The sequence below is a fragment of the Nymphaea colorata genome, chromosome 1 (assembly GCF_008831285.2).
Source record: "Nymphaea colorata isolate Beijing-Zhang1983 chromosome 1, ASM883128v2, whole genome shotgun sequence".
In the NCBI taxonomy this organism is placed as follows: domain Eukaryota; kingdom Viridiplantae; phylum Streptophyta; class Magnoliopsida; order Nymphaeales; family Nymphaeaceae; genus Nymphaea; species Nymphaea colorata.
Genome location: NC_045138.2, coordinates 31,593,432 through 31,609,654, shown reverse-complemented (window position 1 = coordinate 31,609,654; position 16,223 = coordinate 31,593,432). Strand labels below are relative to the sequence as shown.

Below are 16,223 nucleotides of genomic sequence, written 5' to 3'. Positions count from 1 at the left end.
CACAAGAAGAAGAAGAAACACAAGAAGAAGAGTCATCAGCCGACGACGACGGTGCATTTTTCACACATACGAAAAGCATTTTGTTTCCTCGTGTTTGCAAGAAAATGTATGAATTGTGCACAAATTCTGAATATTTAACTTTGCTTGTGTTTGGTCCCGAAGGGCATAGCACAAATGAGGAGGCTTGGGAGCACGTTTAAGGTGCATCTCCAAATCAAAATCTGACTGTGCTCTTTGTACCGTGAAATGGTGCGTTTGGGAGCGGAGGGAAGGGAGGCCGGCTCCCCTCCACAGATTTTAAAAACTTTGAAAATTTATATGTGAACTTAAAAAAAATTAGTTTAATATACATTTTGAAAATTTCTATTTCGTTTCCTGTTAAAATTTTTGAAACTATAGTTTGGCTTCTGCGACAAAAAAAATTCTGGCTCCGCCCCTGCGTGTGTCCCACATGTAAGTTGAAGCACATAGCGATCGTATTGCTTGGTACTGCTGCAGCCATGGACCATGTGGCAAGGGAAAGAAGGGGGCTTCAACTCTTGTCTGAGCGGTGAGATAACCTTCTCGCTCACCTAGAATTCTGCTTGTATTTGGTACTCCTTTTTCCTAACAGCCGAGGGATTTTTCTCACTGGTGGTTGAAGTTTGGATGATGGATTAAGTTTAGCAAAGGAGAAAAAAGAAATATAACCAGTATGATTTCTTTTCCCAGTGAACGGAAAACATTGACCTGTTGCACTTTAAAGTGTGTTTGATAGAATCGTGAACCTAGAATACATATTCCAAAATTATCATGCTCTTGTTCCAAAGAACACATTATAATTACATCTAGGTTAGATTGTGAAGAATAAAAACAACATTGTACTCAATTATATCATATTTCCCAAAACTCAAAGGTGGTGTCTTTGTAACATATGTATCTTATAGAAATACAATTTTCTTCCTTTCTCTCTTACATATAATCTTCTTAATAGGTGCAAATTAAGCTTCAAGGTTAGGGATGTTAATGGATGTGATGTATTTGATTAGCCCATCTCATGATTCTGTATCTGATTACAGAAATTCAGATCTTAATATTAATTGGATTCAAAATCAGTATGTACCTTCATAATTGAAATTGAATTTGACTCTCGCCGCCCCTATCAAACTGGGACCTTATAATAATGAACCAGCTGATCTATTACATGCAAACATATTTTGGCTTTAAAAATATTCATGAAGTCCCGAATTAAGCATAAGCTGGTTTCGATCCGAATATGAACCGTTCACATCCCTCCTCTCAACCATAACCTCTGTTTTTATAATTTTTGAAAGATGAGATGATGAGGTTTGAACTAATGACCACGTAAATTTTTTAATTTTTAAAGAACATCGATATGTAAATGAGAAAATTTGGTCAAAAAATATCAATATGAAAATATAAAGTTTTTTTTTTTTTTGCTTTGTATGCGAAAATGTCTACAAGTAAACCATACCTCCCTCTGCCCCTGCCTGGCAGCTAGGCTGGGCATCTGGCTGGCCCGATGCCCGAAACCCGAGCCCAGGCTCGGCCTGATGCCTGAAGCCCCGAGCCCAGGCCCGATCAAGCCGGGTACCTGGTACTCGAGCCCGATACACAGGCTTACTGGCGGCAATTCAGCAAAGCTCTCCTTAGACTGCATATAAGTGCTGACCCTTTCAGTTTGCTGCTATAAATTCCTGTTAATTTTCTCAACAATTTTGTGTTTGCTTTTATAAAGGAATGCTTTAAGTTGACTTGAAGTTAAAGGTCTTCCAGCGTTCAATTGAAAGAAACTTTGTCTAAAATTAATGGATTTTCTGCAATTGATCATTGACTGAACTGGTCTGCTTGGCATTTTCTTTATCTTTCCACAAGGACAAGAAAAAAGTGATGCGGCCGAAGAATATATCTATGTTGTTCATATGTGCCAGATAACACATGTATGTAATTATTTATTGGCAACACAAATAGTAACGGCATTTATAAAATAAAAAAAATTAAGGAAAAGAAAAGAAAAGAAATTGGTGGTCAATAAAAAGTAGGCAGAATACGACAGAGGGATGGCAAAGCGTGAAGACCGGGATGAGATACTGCTCGAGTGAAGATCCAAGCCTTCCACTTTGCATCATTCCTTTATGGTTTAAAGGTGTTTTCAGTGCTTCAAGGTGACACCCCCACTATACCTTAACTTGCATACTTTAACTTGCATATCTGTGCCACAGATCCATTTTTACAGCTTACAAAGCTCATACTAGTGAAGTTCAAAATGGAATGTGGCCGCCTACCAGCCCCGCCCCATCCATTACATCAACCCTCTCGGGGATAAAGATATTGAGGTTTTGGTTGGTAAAATAAACAAGTGGACTTACAGGCGGCCTGATTTGATCGTTGGCAGTGATGTGCGCCTTCTTCAAGTAAATGGCATGCAACTACTGCCATGACTTGTCCAACCATAAAAACGAGAGGTTACAACCCTTCCAATTAAGGGTGGAGTTTGGAATTTTTTATCGTATAGATCGAACTAGAGTCTCAAAATTTTCACACAGCTGTTCCCAAGGGAAAAGCTTCATCAAATATGTAAAATTATAGTTTCAAATTTTAACAAGGGCTAAAATATAATTTTTCAAAATTTTTATATAGGTTAAACTAAAACTTTTAAACTTTATATGTACAATTTTTTTTTTGTTTTTATATCTGCTTCTTTTGTCTATAACACTAGAGTGAACTACTGCCACAACTCTTAGGACCCATTGGTGCATGGCATCTGACGCGAATTACACTCCATTCTTGGATTGCATGGTTTAAATAATTTCAAGAAATTGCATGTGTGATTATGAATATTATTTCTAAATATAGCGATCGAATACCATGCATAATCGCATCATGTTTCTTACATCAGGAACATAATGTTCTTAAAACATACCAAATTTATGAAAGGAATCTTGATCTTTGGCTGTTTGTTAGTTGCCTACAGTTAGAATATTATAAGTGAGTACCTTTGAAGTTTAACAGTTGAAAAGTTCTGAAATCAATCATTGTCTAGTGTTTGGTGCAACCTTGAAATGAAACAATGCACCAAGGGGTAAAATTCTATATCTGATAGAACATCTAGCAATTGGTCCTGTTCTAATACCTTAAAGAGATTATTGCTTTTATACACAATACATGAATGATACATGCCTTAAAGAGATTATTGCTTTTATACACAATACATGATACATACACTGTAACGACCCAACCCACTTTTGCTTTGAATTCAAGTTCCTAGTTCGACGGATCCTCAACCACCACCTAGCAGCTTCGGTTTCAGTCCAAAAAGGATAGAAACCAAGATAATCAATCACTTTAACAACTCTCTTTATAAGTCTCTTAAAATCTCTTACAATATTAGATATAAGATTAAACTTTTAAGGTGTCATAATAAACTTTCCTTTAAGACACACATGTCCATATGTGTGCGGCTCTATGTCGAGTGTTGAACTGTACTCTGATACCACTGTAACGACCAAATTCATTTCTATATTGGGATTAGACCGTTACTTCGATGTATCCCAATCTGCCCCTTAGTAGCTTCAATTTAAACAAAAAAAAAATACTAAGAACCAAAACAACCAATCACTTTAACAATCTTTTTATGAGTTCCTCAAGATCTCTCACTATTTTAAACATGTCACTAAACTTTTAAGATATGCTACATGGATATAATCTAGAGTTTAGGACATCATTAATAAAATTGACTAAATTCCCCAATCTTTGGCATTAAGTCTGGGATGGACTGGCGTGTGGTGCTATCTATCTATCCACTGAATTGTTCTGTTTGGACTCCTTCATTAATAGGTTCAATCCGACCCATAACCATGGCTAGTCCAAAAAGTCTGCCATGACAGATATAAAGCTACTGCCCACCAACCTTTAGCAGACGATTCCAAACCGTGCCTTTCCTTGCCGTTTCGTTTAAGAAGGCATCAAACGCCATATAAAACGTATTAAATGAAGCTATGTCACATGAGGTACGTGGGTGTTATATATATATGTATATATATAAACAATTTTATTTGTCCATACTTAATTTTTTTTATCAAGATAATCTTAATGTCATACAAAATTCAAGTTTTATTGAATAAAATAGAAAAGAAGAGATCAAAAAAGGAAAAAAAGAAGAAAGATAGGAGAAGGAAAAAAATGAAAAAAAAAAGAGAAAACCGGTGCGGTCAGCGGCACCCGCACCCACACCTGAGTCGACACGGGTGCACCTGTGTGACTTAGAATTGAAGTCAAGGCTTGTCTTTCTTAGCTACCAACCAATACTTAAGGCCACTACAATTAGTTTGAGTTAATTTCATCCTCAACCTGCAGTAAGACAAAGCACATGGCTATGTGCTGTGGAGTCTGGTTCAGTACAAAAACATGACCATGTTTACTTGAGTGAAGGTTCTTGAATTAGTACGCAGACCTTTTTGCTTTAGAATTTTACACTATTATTGGGGTCAGAGCGCCGTCACCATTAAGTCCCTTGGAGGGGCGACGTGGGCGTGTGAGGGGCATTTGTGTCTTTCTGTATGCTTCTTTGTATTATTCTCAAAATATATATTTTTTCTTTGTCCTTATCTGTGGTTGTTATTTTTTATTATTGGCGAGGGGCATTTTCATTATTAAGGACCCAAAGATTCATATCATTGGGGTTTGCATGACAATAGGAACACACACTGTGTTCTATGAATTAATCTATTTAAAAAACACTAACATAATATTTGATGATGAATATGAATTTGTCTCAAAGATCAGGAAAAAACAATAACATAATATTTTATGATGAATATGAATCTGTCTCAAAGATCAGGATAGATAAGGATAGACTCATGAATACTCTGTTAACATTGTTGTTGACAAACGCCCCTTAAGGCTTCTATTTGCCTTAGTGGGAATAAGAATATTCCATATTTAAATTCTTTTCCTTTTGCCTTGATCATCTACAGGAACCCTTATTTCTTTCAATCAACACAATCAACAGCAAAAAAAAAAAAAAAACACTTTAGAAATGTCATCAATGTTAGGTTCCTATCTGATTCATTTGACAACGGACAACTGGAAAATATCAATAAGCAAAAATATCAATCCTCTGCAGGAGTTGAGCCATGAGGCCAAACAGTCCAACCTTTGGATCTGTGTGGGCCAAACTGAACCCGAATCTAAACAATACATGACGCAACTAAAAATTTTTAATTTTTTCAATGTAATATATATATTTTTTCAATTCGCTGGGGTGAGGCCATGGCCCAGGCGAACCTCCCATCCCTCAGCCAGTCGTCGAAGATCTAGAAAGTAAGCAGCCCCACTTCACTAATGGCGAATACTTTATAAACTGGCAAATCTAGTGAATTAGCTTTTATTAGACCGGTACAGAGCAGTGCATCTACTTAGCACATAGAAAAGGCAAAATTCATCCTAAATGTGGCATAATATTCACATGAAAAATGTTGGTTCAGCCGTCAATTAGTTAACGTTTTATAGTAAACCTTTTGCGCCTAATATTCCTTAAAAAATAATGACTTCCCCAAATATTTCATGCTTTTAATCATCCCTTAATTTCCTCCGGATCTACACTTAGTCAAAGTACTGAATCAAACGACAGTGGCACTTCTCTCTTCTGTCTTCAAAATTAGAAACTGGATCTTTTGTTCTCACCCATAAAGCCATGTATAAGCCCAAATTAATGAAACAGACCCATCGTATTCATGGGGGGCTCCTCCGGCAGGTTTGATGCGAAAACAGATCCATGGAATATTCTCTGGAAGAGTCTTTGTCGGGCATTGTGACATTAGGAACTTGAAAATAACTAAAGGGCAAACACATAGAAAAGAAGTTGTGTTTGAGTTTTATTGGAGTTTCTAATATTATAACCCCATAAGATTATATATATATATATCTATATATATATATATATATATATAAAAGTGCCCGATCAAATTTGAGTTTGTTTAAACAAGTGCCCCTCCATCGGTGCATCTCAAGGTGTCTTCTTCAGCCTCAAGATAACACAAAAAGCAGATGGCAGTAGTGGGGAGCTTAGCCAGCCGGAGGTGACTGATGACAAACGGCGACAGTCTTCAGCGTCACCGGCGGCATAAGTTTGTTTTTGTTTTTTTTTTTTTATAATGTTTTTCATTGACTCTGTTTTTTGGGGTTTTTGCACTGTTTTTTTTTTTGTTTGCCATATGTTGGTTCTCCCTTTTTCATTCCTGTTTTTCTTATGTTGTTTCCCCTTTTCTTTTGTGTTTCCTTTGTTAGTACTAGTGTTTGATTTTTTTTCCTTTTTTATGATTTAGGTTTTGCACTACTGTATTTTTGCTAGTTTTGTTTATTTATGCTTTACATGTATTTGATGATTTTGGGGTTCATTTATTTATCTCCCTGCGTTGATAATGTTTCTGTTTAGCAGCTGCCTCCTGCGGCTCTGTCTATTTTCTATTTAATCCGCCATTTCTTCAGAATCTGTCATTTCTTCAAAATCTGCCGGTCTGCCCTCTTGCTTAGGTTATAGACATATGGTTTGTAACTTGTAAGATGTAAATTTTATATCTTTAACTATAAGTATTGTTCTGTTTTAAATTTCTAACCAAATAATGTGCATTTTGTTCAAAATTTACTTTTTTTTTCGCGGAATTTTGCACACTTTTTTCTACTGTACCACACCCTTGCCTATGTGACTTGCCTTAAGCTTATTTGCTTATGATCTTTTAAAGTAGTTGAACTTTGCAACACTAAAGACTGATTTCTCTGCTGCATGTGAACAAATTAAAAAAGAATTAAAAGGCTACATCTTGGTTGATGTCCTGAAAAGCTAAGCAAGTGAAATCGTCGACACTAACAGCTAAAGGGAGCAGCATCTACACAGGACCATACAAAATATAGTTTAATGATTACTTATACACTTTAAATTAACTACTTAAACTGAACAAGGACTTTCATATTCTAATGCCTTCTCAAGAGCATTAATGAGCAACTTTGGGGCTGTGAGTTGGGGCGTGTGTCCATCGACCGGGATGATCACAACTGAACTCTCCCCACCAAGCTTTTCATGGAGATACTGGGCAACAGGGAGAGGAACCACCATGTCCTTTTGGGTCTGTATGATCGTGGAAGGAACCAACACCTTCTGCAGAACTTCCCTGTTATCAGTTAGAAATATAGTTCTTAGCAAAGGAATGGCTTCTTCAGGATTCATCCTCAACAAACTGCTCTGAAATTCTTTGCAGAGTTTTGGGTCTTGGGTTCCTAAGGCAGCGGGAGCAAAAGCCAGAGTCCATGAATAGAAATCTTTCTCCATGTTGGCCAACATCTCTTCAATTGCGGACAGCTCAAATCCTCCTTCATAATTGGTAGCATTTAAATACCTGAGAAAGAGATAGAGAGAAGAATGGATGAACAGAGAGCGTCAATAGTAAAACTGGGGAGAGAAAGAGAAACATGGAGTCAACTTGTTCCCAGGAGAAAGAAAGTTGAGAAATTAAAAGCAAAAAGATTTCTTCTTTTCACTGAAGCAGTTTCTTTTCGCTAAAACAGTGACAGAACCACAAAAAATTTTTGGAGGGGCACTGATTTACAGGTTTTCATACTTAATGGGGTACTTACATGTATAACAAGGCAAATGTTAAACGAAAGAAAATTGAGAAGCTGACCCACTGTGCTAAAGATTTGTTGTAACTAAATTGGGTAAAAAAAAAAAAAGGGAAACCACTCGAAAGGAACATGTAAGAAGGATAACAGAGCCATTAAAAAAGGAAGGACAATACCAGAGCCTAAGCAAAAGATGATTATGCTGGTGCTGATGCCACTTGTTCTTATGCGCTTGAAAGAAGAATACTAGAACAGAAACCAAGCTCACCTGGGAGAACCACAGAGGAAGATCAGATGGCGGAAGAGCTCCGGCCTCTTGACGGCGGCCTTGCAACCAATCATGGCCGACATGGAGTGGCCGAGAAAGAAGGAGCTCTTTATATCAAGTTCGTCCATAAGAGAGATCAGGCCGTCTGCATAGTCCTCAAAGGAGGACGCAGCAGAGAAGACCAAGTCGAAGGTCACCACCCTGTGACCATGAACAAGCAGCCAGGGAACAAGGTGGCGCCAGACAGACTGTTCTCCTCCATAACCATGGGAGAGAATGATCGTCTTCTTGCTGCCTGCGCTACCCATTATTGTCACGTCAGATAACAAGGCATCGCCTGAAGCCCCCTGCCTCACCATCTTTACAAGAAAAAGGGAGGAAGAAGAAAAGAGGAAGAAGAGCAAATATATGTGGAGGGATAGATGGGAATTTCTAAAGGTGTCTTGTGGAAGAAAGTGGGCTAATGGAATGGGACTTATATAAGCAGAAAGCAGTTACAGTCATACTGTAGATGACGTTAGGTGGAGGCAGGCTGACAAAATTTTCATGGTTACCGAGATACGCGCAGTGGAGGCAGCAGCAGTGGTGGACAATGAACACTATTATTGTATACATTGAATTTAAAGGAAAGGATGAAATGAAAAGGAAAAAAAAGAAAGGAAAGAAAAATGAGAAGGAAACGAGAGGAGAAGAAAAAAATGATTATAAAGCTTGGATAAAAAGAAAAGAAAAAGAAATGAGCAACCCTTTTTCATTTTATTTCAATCTCTGCAATTTTAAAGGAGTTATTGGATTTACCTTGAGTTATTATTTTCGTTTCATTTTGCAATTTTTTTTTTCATTCTTATTATTTTCAATTAACCAACCAAACTCATGATTGACTATCCTTTCCCCTTTTTTTTTTTTTTCTTTTCCTCCATGCAAACAAGCCCTATAAGGAATTCATATGTAAAAAATTAAAGACCAACGACATATTTATATGTCACCATTGGACAGGTTTGAACATAGCCCAAATAACTTTGGTCCCATGCTGTGGGCACATCCCTCTGCACTAAAAATTGTACAATGGAGTGTACAATGACCAAGGTTAAAAAAAAAAAAAAAAAAAAGAAACTTTTTAAAAGGGTAAAGGAAGATGGTAAAAATATTGAAAAGTCTAAAATGTATATTATTTTATAAAAAAATACAAAAATACTTCAACCCCCAGTCTTTTAATGTTTAGTGCATGCTTATGCCTATACCGAAGTGGCACGCAACTCGATCATGTAAAACTCTAGGAAATTGGTAAGCTAGCTCAAGCTAAGGTCTGGAAGTAACTTAGTCAGGAAACAAAGACTTAACGGCAGGCTCAGTGATGATTCGTAAGAAGAACTTTACAAGGCCTAAGTAACAGTTAACGTATACAGTTCGACTTCATGAAGATTGGCTACGCGACTTACGATTTGTTTTTTTAATTGCTCTTGCTATTCATATCCTAGAAAACGCTGCCATTTACGTTCCTGGGGTGATCGATGAATAAATAATTGATGAGCATAGACTTACAATGACTAAAAACGGTCTTTTGTTTGAGTATTTACAAATGCCACCTCTACTTTACCCCACATGAAATAGTTTTAGGTAAGCAAGAGGTTTCGGGTTGAACATGAACCTCAAGGTACGGTGCACTCATCAACTAAAGTATCGTGATAGTTTACAATCTAGGCAAGTAGCACTATACTCATCAACTAAAGTATCGCGATCGTTTACAATCTTGGCAAGTAGCACTCATGAAAATTGAATCAGCGGTGCGATTTCTATGAAACCACATCCACTGTGGACAATGTAACATCCTGAACAAAAAGAAAACCCCCATTTTATTTTCTTTCAAGTTCCGTCTTTCCAAACAACCAACAAGGGAGATTAAACCCTGTGTACACTAAATTTTATGAATGTTGAAGGCAGCTCTTTGTAAATAAAGCGAAGGTTGAGGTGCTAATATGTAATTTTGTAAATTTCTCTAAAAAATACTTGGAGTGTGGTAACTGGTAAGTGGCCGAGGCGATCTCATCATGTTTGTTTTGTCAAATTCATTGAGACGGAGCTCATGGCGACGATTTTCCAGAGGAAACGGACCTTCACATGCAATACGTAGGCCATGACATTTTCATTTCTGTGAAGGGTTTTTCCGCGAACAGGCGACCACAGAATTCACACAATGAATTAACCAAAGAAAGAAGGAAAAGAATGAAAGCGAAAGCAGAGGCGCTGTGTCATGATATCGGTGAAGAGGAAGAAGCTGTCAACTAGCACGAGTCCAAACTGCACCTTTTCCAGCAATAAATACAAAAAGCAGCCATGGCCGACAGTTGACAATAAGTTCACCCAATTGGATACCAATTTGCGCTAAAATATTGAAAATTGAAGGTGCATGGTGGCTGCCATTGCTGATGCGACCATAGCTCGAAGACTCCACAGGTAAAAGGAATGGAAGGGCTTTAAATCTCTCACTCACCCAAAAAGCTTATAAAAATTTACCAGCTAAATTTAAATTTGTGTGAGCTCTTTAAAACCTGCTACCATATATGAATACAGTAATTTATCTATCCAAAGACCTGATTTCAACGCTAAGATTATGCTCTCATTGACACAATGAACAAGAACCTTCAAGTTGCAGACACAAGATAGACAGCTCATTTAGTAGGAAAAGTGGGATGTGGGGCTTCAACTATTTGTGGGACGAACAGCTATTGTTTTCAGTCAAATGAGTGTGAAATGAACAGAAAACCAGCGGCAGTTTAAGACCAGCCATTCATTTATAGCTAGAGTTTCAATATCCTTTCCTTCTTATTTGGGCCCTTGTGGCACAGGTGCATTAACGATGACCTACTTTTTCTGTCAAATGCATAAATATCTAGATTCGATTCAGTAAATCACTTTTTTGCAGTTTTTCGGGAAAAGCCTTAGTGGCCATGCAACAATATGAAAAAGTCCAATTAATTAGACCATTGCAGGTGATTTCTTTTTATTCCTTTTTATCTGAAACCGAATTGCAGGTGCGTAGAAAAGTCTAATTACTATATCAGAAAGATGATTTATGAAGACTTAGATTTTCCCTTGCTGATGTAAATACAGGTGCTTCAGACCCACTTGGAGTGAAGAATTCTCCATGGTTCTCAGCAAAACCCCAGTAGAAGCAACAGGTAAACACAGGGAAATCGTAGATCTCAATTATATGCAGACATGTTTTTAGGATTTTGTTAATAAGGAAACATCTTTAAGTCGACTTGAGACTTGTGACAGGAACAGCAGAAGATCCTGAAATGTAATTCAACGTGCCTAAATATGGCATGAGGGTAGCTTTGGTTGGCTGGTTATCTTTTATTAGATTTGATAGAAGCTTAGCCACGGCTTTGTATAATAATAACCATATATGGCTGCAGTTAGGGAAGATACCTTGAAGAGGTCGAAACTCCTTTCCCTTTTTTCCAGCCCATGAGGGCCAACGCTGCTTCAGGACTTAGGTGGGGAGCAGGACACCCGTCAACTAAGCTTACATGAGAGTATCGCCCACCAAAATTGAACTGGACGACTAAACTTTCACTGGTCTGTTAATCCGACCAGCTACACTATGTCCCTCGGGGCTACAGCTGCACTCTAGGGATTTCCGAACTTTAATATGTCTCCATTAATATATGTCCTCACTATGGTCCTTTATGTAATAATAGCTACAACACATATATATATATATATATATATATATATATATTAACCATAGACTTGCATGCAAGGAACGAGCTTAACTAAACTATCAAAAGCAAAAGTTTCAGCATCTTATAAGAACTAATCCTTTATAATGTATAGTCAAAGATGCTGATCACTTCTCGATTTTATAATAGAGTCTACTTCCTAGAAAGGACCTTCTTTAAAGCATTAATAATGGAAGCGGGCGGCCCCGGTGGTTCAGACCTACAGGTGCCACTCTTTTGTGCAAGCTTTAAGTCCTAGTCTCCAAGTTTTACAAATCAACTTGAAGGTCGATCTAAGATCTAAAATTTTATCGGACTCCGGAGTTCCTTGTGGTGCAAATTATGTTAAAAACAGCTAGGTCAGCAACATGCTGACCTAACTTGATGATCTTCTCATTTTGTACAGTACAAGATCCGTGTCAAACCCAGCCTCTAATGAATTTATTTGGTTCCAGATTGGCGGCCAATGTGCAACCCTAGTTATTATTCAGACCGATGTCATAAAAACCCAAAACCGAATCAAAACAGTCATGCGGGCCGCCGATTCAGCCGAGTCTGTTAGGAACCAGTAGAAGACATTACCATATTCCATCTTTTAAAAAATATTTACTTATTAAAAGTATATAGAAATATAAGAATAATGAACAAAGAGTGCATGAGATTCAACACCCCCGTAATATCGGCCGGTGAATCGGATCCATTTGTTGCCGATTCGATTCCAATGGGGTGATTTGTGATTTCTTACAAGATTGATGAGTCTATAGTGACAGAAACAAGAGAAAAGGAGTAAGTTAGAAATGCATGTCCAAGTTCAATGGTTAGGTGTGCATTTAAATTTGACAAAGGTGGCTTCATTTACTAACCACACATGCAGTTGGTTGGTGCTGTCACACTCTCTCTTTTAATGCCCTGAGGTAGTTGGTCCCCTCTTGAATGGGAGAAAGAAAAGGTGTATTTTGGAACCATTTGTTGAAACATGCCAAGATGATTAAGAAGAAGAGATTGTCACAGGAGATTTGATTGAACATGTCTCTCTTGTCCTTTTCTATTGTTATTAGCCTCAAAAAAAACCTTTCCAATATTCAATAAGCATTGGCTGGTATTCAGTAAAATACCCAAAATACCCTTAGCTAAACTTCAATGTTTCCAGCAACAGCATAGCATATGTCCTGGGTGAGTGGGGGAGACCTACTGCCCAGCTGAAGGCCAAAATCCCACCAAACTATCATTTCCTGTAGGGTATAGAGCTCATTTTCGTGCCTTGGGATGCCACCCCCATTGTGCTTCAACTTGTGCATTGATGGTGTATCATTTACAGCTCAGAGATGAACCACCTACCAGCCCCCAGCATGTTTGTTACACTAACCCCCTTAGAGATGGTAGCCTCAGAAATTTAGTCTCGTATCGAAGATTGTGATGGATCTTCAAGGACTTATAAAGGGAGGTCATTAATAAGATGATCGTCCTGGTTCCTAGCCTTTTTGAGGCTGAAACTGAAATTACTAGGGGGCGAGTTGGGATCCGTCGAACTATGGGCTCGAGTCTTGGGTTGTCACAGTGGTATAAGAAGACAGTTTCAACACTCAAACCTGGGGTCCCACACGCACGGACGCGTGTGCCTTAAGGGGGTGGAAATTAACACCCCAAAAATTTAGTCTATTATCGAAGATTATGAGGGATCTTCAAAGACTTATAGAGGGAGTTCATTAATTAAATGATCGTCGACTGGGTCGAATTGTCACAGTAGCACAACATACGCCATTATATTACTAAGAAATGCTATCTTGTTCTTCTCATGTGTTTCATAGGGAAAATAGATATACATGTAAATGCATGGGTAACTCCTCACCATTTTGATCTGACCGAGAGCACTTCAGATAAAGTGAATCGGCATCTTAAAATAAAAATAAATATCATTATCATCAAAGCTGGATGATAAGCGATGATGAAACAAAGCTATCATCCCAATGCTCGTTCGACATAACAAAGAACTATATTGCTCCTCATGTATGAAGATGTATAAGTTTTGGAATCTGGAACCATTTAATTGGACCTAATAAGGAAACCAGGGGGAGATTCTGGAGTGGGCACTGTGTGGGGAAAACCAATAAAAACTATTTATTTTCATATTAACACGTTAGGGTAATTTTTCTTCTTTACGTATCAGTTGATGTGCCCTTAAAAATTTTAATTTTTGTAAGTAGTGCTTTTTAACTAAAATTTTCTGGCTCTACATTTGAAGAAAACAGCCAGCTTTGTTTAATTCATCATAAATCCTGACCGCTCCAACCACTGCTTGTATACTAAATCAATTCATCTCGTCCCTCCGCCACTTCCATGCTCCAATTCACAGTTTAAAAGCATAATCACTATGGTTTTTTTCCCCCTTGGAACTCTATTTGAAAGAAAAGTAACTCACTCTCCCTGTGTGTATATATATTCAGGCCGCTAATGAATGTGGTGCTATTCTCTCTTGTATCAAATTTCATATGCCATAAGAAAGAGTGAGTGGCCTCATTAAGAAAGAGATATGTCAACCAATGAGATAGTCAAAATACTTCCAAAAGTTACTGTATATCGTTACAAGTACACGGTGATTTCTTCAACTAAAAAAGAGAATACAAACATGAATTCGCAAATCTGTAAATTTCTATTTCTCCTCTAAAAGAAAAGCCTGATCGATCGATGAAGCAGAGTCAAATTTTTACCATGTGGTCTCTCTTTCTGTCTCTCTGAGATTGTAAGCTAGTAGATATAAAATTCGGTAATGTAAATGGCACTTACATCCCTAGATATTATGTGCGAATGAATGGTTGGATATCAGACTGGGGTGTGGTCACAGTTCATCAATGGGACGTAGGTAAATGAGACTAAAGGTAGACTTGAACTAAGATGTAAGCCACATATTACTGAATTTTATACCTACTAGCTCACAATCTTAGAGAGACAGAAAGATAGACCACATAGTAAAAACTTAACCCTGCTTCATCGGATCAGGCTTTTCTTTTAGAGGAGAAATTGAAATTTTACAGATTTGCGTATTCATGTTTGTATTCTCTTTTTAGTCGAAGAAATTACTATGAACTTGTAACGATATACAGTAACTTTTGAAAGCATTATGACTATCTCATTGATTGACATCTCTTTCTTAATAAGGCCACTCACTCTTTCTTATGGCATATGAAATTTGATATAAGAGAGAATAGCACCACATTGATTAGCGGCCTGAATATATATATACAGGGAGAGTGAGTTACTTTTCGTTCAAATAGAGTTCCAAGTTAAAAAAAAAAAAAAGACAGAGTGATTATGCTTTTAAATTAAGCATGGAAGTGGCGGAGGGACAAGAGGAATTGATTTTCCAAATGGATTTGAACTTTTGGCGTCGGAGTAGAGGCAGGTGCGGGCACTATGTGGGCAGTTGTCTGTCACATACTCATAAAAAATACTTATTTTGATATCATATTTTACTTATATAAAGTTTATATATTAGTATCTTTTAAAAAATTTAAATTCTGTAACTCTGCTTTTTTTTAATGTCACCATCACTTTTTGCTGTCTTTGTCAGAAAAACTTTTTGAATTTATGAAAAAGAGGTAAAATGAATTGACATTTAAAAGGAGTCACAAGAGCCACACAACTAGTCTAAAAGGCGTCTCTTCCTTTTTCATTTTAAGAAAAGGACACCTCGAGTTAATGTTACCAATATGGCTGCTGCTCTCTGCCTCTCATCTGCATGACGCAGCGACCAATAAGATAGGTTTACAGGTGTTGGCCGGTTGAATGGGGACCGAATCGGCCTCATGATATTTATCATCTCCTTTTCGGAAAATCTTTATTAATAGTAAAAATATATTTCATTTTTTAAGTTAAAAATAATTTAAAAATTCCTCATTCACTTGAATGCGGCGGCCATCACAACTTGACTGAGGAAATATTTAATATTGGATCCAGCGAGGAATCAACAGCCGTTTCCTCACCTCATAAAAACTAGTTTCCACCTCAAAAAAAAGAAAGGAAAAACCACACTTCAGTGGGTGGGCGAGTTTTTGGTGCATTATTGTGTTGTTAGTAATTCAAGAAAATGGTATTGATTATTTGGTTTTTTGATAAGGAAGAAGAGTATTTCATTTTATGAGTCAAAGCTTCAATCTAATCTATTGTTCCTGTAAAGTACAAAGCCTACTCTCGGTGTGAAATGCTATCCATACGACTCTTTTACTTGAAGAACACATAAGTCGACACCCGAAAGATTCAAACCAGAAATTGACTACATACCAATTGTGCCAACTCCCACGAAGAAGCATCGGTCATTCTTTTAAAAGACCAAACACATTTGGTGGGATAAATTTCTTGAAAGGTGTCTAATAATGATAAATTGTTCATGGAACAAATATTCTTACCACATATTTTGATAATACTATGTTCTTATTGCGAGAAACATGGTATGTTTATGTCTAGTACTTGACTGCTGGATCTAACAATAGCATTAAGTTATAACTGCGCCACATTTCTTATAATAAGAACATGATGTTTTAAGAATTTGTGTTTCAAACATTATGTTCTTCAACACAACGTTTGGTTTGTTCCCTTGGAAGCATAAAAAACAAGGT

At 37.3% G+C, this 16,223-nt stretch overlaps 1 protein-coding gene across 1 annotated transcript; it reads right to left on the bottom strand.

Annotated features, from left to right (window-relative positions):
• Positions 1–6,900: 6,900 nt before the first annotated feature.
• LOC116264115 (probable esterase KAI2) lies at positions 6,901–8,453 on the bottom strand. The gene is made up of 2 exons (XM_031644121.2): positions 7,886–8,453; positions 6,901–7,394 (listed from the first exon to the last, which is right to left on the bottom strand). The coding sequence occupies exons 1-2, from the start codon at positions 8,242–8,244 to the stop codon at positions 6,947–6,949; spliced, it is 807 nt and encodes a 268-aa protein (XP_031499981.1). The 5' UTR covers positions 8,245–8,453; the 3' UTR covers positions 6,901–6,946.
• Positions 8,454–16,223: the final 7,770 nt, after the last annotated feature.

Bases quoted from the DNA above. Each gene is read 5' to 3' on its own strand.
- LOC116264115 (XM_031644121.2), bottom strand. From the start codon at position 8,244: ATGGTGAGGCAGGGGGCTTCAGGCGATGCCTTGTTATCTGACGTGACA. The intron at 7,395-7,885 runs GTGAGCTTGGTT...TCTCTTTCTCAG, and splicing joins TTCCTCTGTGGTTCTCCCAG to GTATTTAAATGCTACCAATT.